At 37.1% G+C, this 9512-nt stretch overlaps 1 protein-coding gene across 1 annotated transcript; it reads left to right on the top strand.

Annotated features, from left to right (window-relative positions):
- The first annotated feature begins 2261 nt into the window (after window positions 1-2261).
- Window positions 2262-8211, top strand: LOC105445109. Its single transcript, XM_031000283.1, has 4 exons — window positions 2262-2341; window positions 5194-5467; window positions 7306-7412; window positions 7981-8211. The coding sequence occupies exons 2-4, from the start codon at window positions 5213-5215 to the stop codon at window positions 8126-8128; spliced, it is 510 nt and encodes a 169-aa protein (XP_030856143.1). The 5' UTR covers window positions 2262-2341; window positions 5194-5212; the 3' UTR covers window positions 8129-8211.
- The last annotated feature ends 1301 nt before the right edge of the window (window positions 8212-9512 follow it).

The raw sequence follows: 9512 nt of genomic DNA, 5'->3' as shown, positions 1-9512 counted from the left end.
TCTTAGTTGTGTTTAATATGTATTGTTTATCAGTCTATTTTGTGTGTTATAGCGCTTAGAGACTTCGGTGGTAAGCGCTTTATAAGTAACGTTTTTATTATTTATTATTATTATTAGCCGTATATATTTGTTCAAATTTAAATTACAGTTTTTAGCAGCGACAAGGCAAAATAATGAAATAATTTTGTAAGATAATAGTGAGGTATTGTCTCGATTTGAGTAAGTGTGGCTGTAAACTCTGTGTTGGATTATTCAAACATAAGCTAAAAGGTAATAAACATCAAAATGTAGGACTTTTTGAAAGAACTTTCAGCTTCATAAATATCATCACTTTATTCATCTTGAGTATGTGATGAAATGGTTTAGTTCGGGTATTAATAGCTTTTTAACTTTATTTGTCTATAAATACCTTTATTTCTTTAAAATTACATAAAGAGTAAGCAGGATATATTATGGCTTTGCTATCTATTATTTCTCTTTATTTGTGTTTTGTCTGTATCAATGTTCTCTTGATGCTTATAGATTAAATACCATCAGGAAATGATGTTGATGATGAAGATGACGATTACGATTTTGTTAATGATGGTTATGGTGACGATGATAATAACGGGGATAATGACGATGCTGCCGCTGATGCTGATATCGATTATGATCATGGACTTCATGGTAATGATGATATTATGATGATGTTTATGATGATGATGGTTATGACGAAGACGAAGATGGCAATAATGGCGCTGATGATGATGATATTGATAATGATGATGGTAATGATAATGATGATGATATGATGTTTATAATAAGGATGATGGACATGATATTGATCACGATTTCTTCTTAGAGCGCTGGTATCCGCCTTTGTTGAAGGCTCATGGCGCTTGCTTTACAATATCCATCGAAATTCAACATTCTCAGTCAGTGCGTCGATGGATTTTGTTTTCTTATTTATTCGCTGTTTTCTATTATTCTTATGCTAGACCAACTCTGATCTATCTGCAGCTAGGGGGCACTTATCATTTTTTTCTTTCTTTCTGATAGCCTTTCTTTTTAGTGGTTTTTGCTTGTCACATACATGTAGTTTTGGGAACAAGCTGACGATTACCCCCCCCCCCCCCTTTATTGTGGAACGTTTATCCCACCAGAGAATTCCTTTGGATCCGCCACTGATCTTGAGCATAATCAAAACAAGGGGTGTAATCATTTAGTCCACCCCCACCCCGTTGCATCAACTCTGTCCTGTGCCTTCAGTTAGGGGATGGGGGATGGGAGGGGGGGGGGGGGGGATACATCGGATAGCCTTCAGATACGCCACAGTGTTTAAGATAACACCAATTCACCAGGTTCTTTTTGTAGCATTTACTTATCAAAATAACCAATTTGTGCACGATGAACGATTCAAAGTGATTCTAGTCAGTTTCTTTCAAAATATAGTTCAATACCTGTATAACAAAAGTCATGATTGCACTTTGGACTTGACACATTTTGTCTCGTCATAATTCATTAAAATGTATTATGTAAATGTACTTTAAAGGTACTATGTCCCATTTGCAGCCAACATCAAATTCTGTAGAACTTTGCAGGAATTATGAATATGACACGTATGTCTGTGAAATGTAAACGTGAGCAGTGTCCTAATATTCAAATTATGCAAGGAAACCTGTTTACTTTCTGGAATTCACTGCCAGACACTATTGAGTGACTGACTTTTCTTTCTACGGATATAAAATACTTAAAATGAGCTGTAAATGGTACATGAGCGGTTGTTTACATCAATAACCCAATTCTTGTAATGGCCCAAATTGAACTGATTGAATCTCAAAACGTACTACCATTTGGTACAAGGGTCCAAAAAACAGAATATTACTTTAGTGATTGCAATCACTAAAGTCGATTCGACAACTAATGGTCGTTATTTTCCCACTTAAAGACATTTTCAAGCCCTTTCATTTTGAGGGAAGATCTAAATTAGCATTATCTTTTAAATACCGTTGGAATTTAATCTTTTCATTTTTTGGCCTGCAAATGGGACATATAGTACCTTTAATAAAGTTCAGTACATAATATTGCGCAATATTCATTTGGAAATCCCCATTATGTGCTCGTCATTTTGACGCAATGCTACTGTAAATAAACAAATTTCTATAAACAAAATACTGAAGTATAAAGGCGTTTACCGGGGAATATACCCATTGTGCACCGCCTCGTTTGCTATGCAGTCTCGAGACCTTCTTAATCGTATCACACTCCATGCGATTGAATTATTCTGATCATTGCTGATGTGACCTGTCGAATACAAGAGCTGGATATCATTTCATCCACCAGTTTTTACATCACACTCAAGGTAATACTATGCTATATTTATGGTTTCGTAATAATATTTTGACATCAAGAGATGATAAATTATTTATGCTGTTTTCGATGTAAAATTCATGTAGGTATTTCATTTTAGGACGAATTTTTGTTTCCAGTTGTATTTATGCTTTCTAAATGACTAATCCTTTTTCGTTGATTCAATAATACAGATACCACAACAGTTCCTTGTTTCAAATAACTATCATGAATTATTATGTGTCTACTGTGCATATCTTAATATACTTAGTTCTTGGTGCCAATAATCACGATCCATTCTTAACCAATATTTTCAAAGATAGTACATAACGTTAGTCACGATCAGGGGCGTAGACAACGGGGGGATGAGGGGGATGCATCCCCTCACCTCACAAGGTGGGGGGATGGCATGTACAATCATCCCCCCAGGTTTTGGGGAATGATATTTGCTTACTTAATAAGTCATAATGATGATAATAATAGTAATAATAATAATGATAACAATTATAATATTAATAATAATAATAATTATGATGATGATAATAATAATCCTCATCATTATTGTAATTATGTTTATTGTTATTAGCCGCATTCACACGGTGAAAGCCAATTCAGACGGTAAAAAAAGAAAATCTTACAAGTATTTTGTGGTTATCTTGTGGTTTGGAAACCACAAGATAACCACAAGATTAAACAGGCGCGGTTCTCTCCAGGGGGAGGGGTTTAGGGTGTTTAAACCCCCCCTTGGGCGGCCCAAAAAACAAACAACAAAAAAAGGGGGAAAAAAGAAGAAAAAAAAGAAGAAAAGAAAGAAAAAAGAACGCACGCTGGAGAGAAACCCTTTCAAGTGCAAATATTGTGAGAAGATATTCAACTCATCTGGTAACTTAACCAAACACATGATAACTCTGGATATAACTGTGTATTTAACTGTTACTTGATTTAAAAAGACGTTATCATGCACTGCTTTTTATGGTCTCCATTGTGTTAATAGATGCCAGGAAAACATCACTTACGGGGTTCAAATAAACACCCCAAAAAAAAATCGGCTCGCCGCTTTGCGGCTCGTGGACGATGCTCCGCATCGTCATTATTGGTCAACCCTCCTCCTTAGCAAAAAGCTAGATCCGCCCCTGAGTCATCCCCCCATGTGTACGAACCTGTCTACGCCACTGGTCACGATAACTCACAAGTGGCAATGTGTATTTCTTTGTGAGCTTCATGCGATAGAATTAAATTTATCTTTATTTAAATTTATTATATTAAAGATTAATGAAATTATATTTGTATTAAAAAAAAAAAAGCGAATCATGTTATTTCTAGCAAATGCAGGCGTTCCAGAGGGGGGGGGGGGGGGGGGGGAGGGGGGGGGAGCGAAAGAATAATTTTTTATTAAAGAGAAAAAAAGAACGTCTACCATCTTACTGCGTAGACCTATACTCCCCCACCCTCAAGTTAGAGGTCCTGGAAAATTATTTAACTTGGTGACGCCACGTCAAAACATTACATCGCAGTTTCCCTTTAATCCCTTCTTTTCCCTCACCCGGTGGCATTTTTTTTCAATTTACACGCAGGCGAAGGGAACTTCTCGATTAGTTCCGATCAAACCGCTCACAAAGAGTCTTTATAAATTGATGTGGGTATGTGTTCTGTTCTGTTAATAGGGACTTTTAGATTTGCGTGGACTGATACGTGTGACGTCCATTCAAGGCAGTGCATTAAAAGGACGTCGACCGTAGCAATCAATCCCCATTGTCTTCGTGCGAATCTAAAAGTCCCTAATGATAATGCACTGACAACTTAGTCGATGGGTGTTGTGTGTACGTGTATGGGTATAATCTTGCTCGTCGCGCTGATTTCTCCTCTCATTTTCAACTGCAAGAGCAAAGAGATACCAATAATTTGTTTAATATTTTCACGTCATGTCGTTTAATATGTAAGACCTTGCAGTCTTCTGACTCGACGATCGAGTAGAAGTTGGTTGATATATGAGTTGAATCAAAGCTAAATTAAATAAAATGTATATCGAAATACTACATTCCATTTGACATTACAATAAGTTAAGGGACATCTCCATAGAGGCCGAGCGTATTCAAAACGCACCACAAAAGGGCGCACAATCAGGTATAGGCTTTTACACACACTCTCCATTTCACGAGCTCATAATCTCCTCGAATATATCTTGCTGTAGATGCCAAATTTGTCTACTTTTTTGATTTGTTTTCTCCTTAGGTACCTTTCGAGTTGAAAATTAGCTTACACGGCACTTTCTAGGGCAATTAGCCCAGATACAACACGCATTTTTACATTGACGCGCGGTGGAATTTTTCAACCGGATGGCAAATACGAGTTAGGAATTACTTGTCTGATCAACTCTGGCTAATTAACTTAGATAATGATGACGAAAAAAGAAAAAAGAGTATTTGTGTTTTATAATGAACGCATTTACGTGAGTAATATTTTTTTTATACCACTACTACATTCTGTTTAAATACCTAAACATCAATCATAGTAATTCACTAGTTATAGGAAAGGGAAGCTATCATCATACCTAATGATTACTAAAGTGAGTATTTGTAAGTGCTCTCTAAATGTCTAGGAGTGGAAATTCACTCTTAATACAAGGGTCATTTCGTTTTGGAGTGAAAATCCAAGATGGAATCCACTCGGAGTAGTTCAAACCTCTACTTTGGAATGGATTCCACTATATTTTGAGTGGATTCAATCTCAAAATGAAGTAATCCCTGATATTAATACTAAAAGAGTGGATTTCCACTCCTCTGTGTGAAGAGAGTACGGCACTCGTTGATAATGATCATTGCACTCCAGTATAATTCATCAACAACTTTTATCATATTCATATAGTACTGCCGCCTTTGGGGCCATGGATGACTTTGAGTACTACGATGACTTTGAGGACTACGATGACTTTGAGGACTACGATGACTTTGAGGACTACAATGATATCATAGTAGAAGTGATGTCTGAGGAAGAGCTGTATCCGAGACATATACCCAATCGAACTCGAATACAAGGAGTGAGGGGATATGGTTATAATACATGTGAGAACTGCAACAGAACATGGAATACTTACAGAGGGCACGTTGTCATCGATCTCAAAGAACAAGAGGTGGTTAAGGTGAGCATTGAGTGCAGTTTAAAGTTGAACAACATGACCCCCACCCAACCACGAGTCGATATTCAGAGTTTTCCCACATGTGGAAGTATCAGAACAATATTAGCTTCAAAATCCTGTTGGAGGGGCAGGAACATTTCCTTGAAATTGCCCTTTTCTCACAAATGAATAACATGACAAAGAAATTCTGTCGTGGTGCCATTTAGCATCTCTGGGTAAGATTTAATATACTAATATTCCGCTTTTAAATAGCTCTTAATACAATGTCCATAACAGTTTTACAGATATACTATTACCCCGGTCATTGGATTCACTGCTTGCCCGCACACACTGTGTGCACAATATCCACTCCCTGGGCCTGGGGAGCATTCCAGCCAGGTGTGACTTGACGCTCAAAAACTGTTTGATCAACAATGACGGTCGCATCCTACCGGGTACCCATTTAACACCTGGATAGAGAGAAGCGCAGGTTAATATCTTGCCAAAAGAAATTAGTGCCGTGTCGGGATTCGAACCCTCGGCCTTCGCATCTCAGACCAGCCAAGCGCCTTAGACCACTCGGCAACGACACTCCCACAAGTGGAGCATAAAGTGGCGTGGGGTGCAGGGGCGTAGCCCGCGGAAGCTATCAGGGGTTTTAGGCATTAAATAACGGTCAGTTAAGCATATTTTTCTACCTTATTTGTGACTCTGGCAGGTCAATAATTGGCGTGGGGTCCAGGGATCTGAGCCCCGTAAAGCTCAGGGGGTTTTAAGCATGTAATTGTGATCAGATGAGCATCCAGGGGCCCTCCTTGAAGCCATTGGTGGGGTCCAGGGGGCGGAGCCCCCGTAAGCTCAGGGGTTTTAGGCATTTAATTGTGATCAGATGAGCTTCCATGGACCCCCCTTGAAGCCTTTGGGGGGGGTCCAGGGCGGAGCCCCCGTAAGCTCAGGGGTTTTAGGTATTTAATTACGGTGAGATGAGCATACTTTAACACGCATTTCCTTCTCTCTTATTTTTTCTCTTTAACATACTTTATCAAAAAAGTGAGGGGGGCTCAAGCTTGACTCAATTTGTAATTTTCCAATAAACGCTTAAAAAATAATAATTTCGCAAAAGAAATTGAGAAAAAATCCCGGAAAATCATGTCATTTCAGCAACATTTGTAAATTACTGGTATCGAATTAGAAATAAACCACGTTTGAATTGTATGTGGTTGGCAACTGCCCCCCCCCCCCTCCATCAGTACGCCAGTGTTCAGGGACTCATGTCATCTCACCCTTATAATTAAAAACACACACGCTTTCTCATCCTCTCATAATATTTCCACAATATGCGCGTATTGCTATTCTAAAATCCTCCATTTATAAATATAGGGGCATGCGGAATGTTTAGTAAATTTAATTCCTGTTTACTCTATTTTTTTTGTTAATGAAATATAATTCGTATGTGATTCAATTCAGGTTTTATTATTTTTTATTTTATTTTTGGTTAAAATATACAAACCATTTTTATTCCTTTACTGTTGATTTTTTTTTCGGGGGGGGGGGGGCTTTGGGGGATGGGCCAAAATGCGTTTTGCCCCCCCCCCCCCCCCACTTTCTCCTTTTTCGTTTAGGGGCGACTGCCTCCTTGCCCTTCCTCCCACTTCAAGCGCCTATGACTCCTATCATTATTATTACTACCACTACCTCCACTACAACCACTACCACTACTACTAATAATAATGATAACAAAAGTCATGTATTAGTAATGAATATTTTGTAATGAGGTATAACGTAATCCTAATGAATTTGAGCTGATTTCTCGATATTTTGCGATCGTGTTTACATCATTACTTTTTGTTTGATGTTTACAGATCTACAAACAGCTATGCAACTGGTGCGAAGAAGAAAGTGTTCCATCATTTAGTGAGGGAGAGTTCACGGAGATGGTTGAAAAAGCCATTGAAAAAGCCTTTAAACAGTACGTGTACACGAATTTGGGTGAAACCTGAGTAGGAAGACACAAAGGTGGTCTTTATGGGCAGGTGGTCTTTAAACACGGCATTTCTTGAACACACGTTTCAATGCATGAGCAGCATAGCATAAAGGGAAGCAGAAATGTGGTCGTTACATAGACAGGTGGTCTTTTTATACAGGTGGTCATTAAGACTGTAATAAGTATAATACACGAGCTTTAACAGGAAGGTGTACCAAGTGCAGTGGAAAACACCCCAAAGTACTGGTTGAATTCCTCTTTTGAGAGTGGAGTCATATAGTTTGCGTGTATTTTCACTCCCTAATAAAGTGATCCTTCATAATGACTCGCCCCTAAATGGACTTCGCTTTCTGTCATTAGAGTATCTACAGAAGATGACATACAAGAAAAGCATTGAGGAAAAGATGAACTTGTATAAAAAAATATATATATATATATATAATAATAATACATGTATTAATAATAACAATAATAATAATAATAAACGTTTTTTTTGACCTTTTTTTACCACCATAAAATCAGTTAATTCTGATCTTTTTCATCTCAATGACAGGGAAAGATACTTCCGAAATCGGAATTCAAATGACAGGACTGTCTTTAATGAGGGAAGACGTCGTAGACCTCTTGGACGACCACCACACGACAGTGCCCGTTGCGAAAGGTGCAGATATGGAGAGGGCAGGAACTGCTTGGAGAGATAAGTCAGTCGAGGTCGAAAAAGACGACTTGATGTCCAACATGGCCGTCGTTCTTTCAAGCCCGTGTTTTATGTTGGATTGTTAGAGAAAATGAGGAAAATAGTCTTGGAATGCTTCAGATATTTCATATTTGGAAGGCAATTTTGATTTCGGATGAAATCATGAGGACATAATTGATCTTAGAATGCCTAAGCTTTTTCTCAAATTTGATGTTTAACAAAATGTTCGTCCTGTGAAACCCAGTTTGATGAGATGTGACCTCGAGAAAAAAAATCATGAAAACAGGACCATGGTCCTGGAATGCCATAGCTCTTTTAAATTCTTATGGAATATATCTGTATATACATTGATTATTTGTGCAGTATTGAATTGTCTGATAATGTTAAAATTTCATTGTATGCTGATGATAACGTATTATTCTATAAAACTAAAAATGTTAATGATCTTAAAATTAAAAAGAAAAAGAAAAAAAAATAGGAAAACGTAAACTGGAAATTGAATATAATGGCATAAAAATTGACTTTATTGAAGAATTTAAATATCTAGGATTTATTTTGGATCCATGTTTAAATTGGTCTAAAAATGTCAGTAGTGTATTTTGTAAAATATCTCGTGTAATTGGGATTATCCGGAGAATTAAGCCTTATTTAACTCGTAGAACAATTATCAGCCTTTATTTCTCACTCTTTTTGCCTCACATCGATTATTTTTGTGCTTATTGGGGAATCTACTGAAAAACTAATCCCATTAGATTACAAAGAATTCAAAATAAAAACATTCCACTGATTTTTAATGTAGATTCGTTAAATTCTGTCTCTCGATTTTACAGCATTCCTAAATAAATTATTGCTCTGCAAGGAAGTAAGGGTAAAATATAAATTTTGCGTTCTACTTTTTTTAATTTTTTTTGCATAAACAAGCTCCAAACTATTTAAACCGTCTCGTTACTCGACGACCAGTCTTTGATATGACACGGTACGCGGTTAATTTGTTTGTCCCACAGGCACTCACTGGATATAGGCTGTTGTATAACAAACTTCCACTTTCTGTTCAGTCATGTGCATCATTACATTAATTTTGTTCAAAAAGCAACGCCGTCTTTTTATGCATTTACTGTGACTCTGCATGTAACCTTTTTAATAGCGCATTTATTTATTTCCCCTAACCACAGGCGTATTGTTTTTCTTTCTTTTTTAAAACCAAATAGTGTGATTGTAAAATGACATCATTAACTTTCAAAAGTTCAATACGCCTAATCTAATCTATTCCTTCTGTAATTATTTTAGTATTTCTATTTATTTGTTTTCGTTTGTTTTAGTCATGGTTTTCAAAAGTTCACCAGAAATTTGGATTTAAAGTTAAGAAAAGAAAGAAAAAAACGGCGACT

Source organism: Strongylocentrotus purpuratus, unplaced genomic scaffold (genome assembly GCF_000002235.5).
Source record: "Strongylocentrotus purpuratus isolate Spur 01 unplaced genomic scaffold, Spur_5.0 spur5_scaffold_6, whole genome shotgun sequence".
NCBI classification, from domain to species: domain Eukaryota; kingdom Metazoa; phylum Echinodermata; class Echinoidea; order Camarodonta; family Strongylocentrotidae; genus Strongylocentrotus; species Strongylocentrotus purpuratus.
Note: the sequence above shows the minus strand (reverse complement) of the source record. Positions and strands in the feature narration are given on the sequence as shown.

Coding starts and splice junctions, on each gene's coding strand:
- LOC105445109 (XM_031000283.1), top strand. CDS start 5,213: ATGGATGACTTTGAGTACTACGATGACTTTGAGGACTACGATGACTTT. Junction 5,468..7,305: donor AAGAACAAGAGGTGGTTAAG/GTGAGCATTGAG, acceptor TGATGTTTACAG/ATCTACAAACAGCTATGCAA. Junction 7,413..7,980: donor ATTGAAAAAGCCTTTAAACA/GTACGTGTACAC, acceptor TCTCAATGACAG/GGAAAGATACTTCCGAAATC.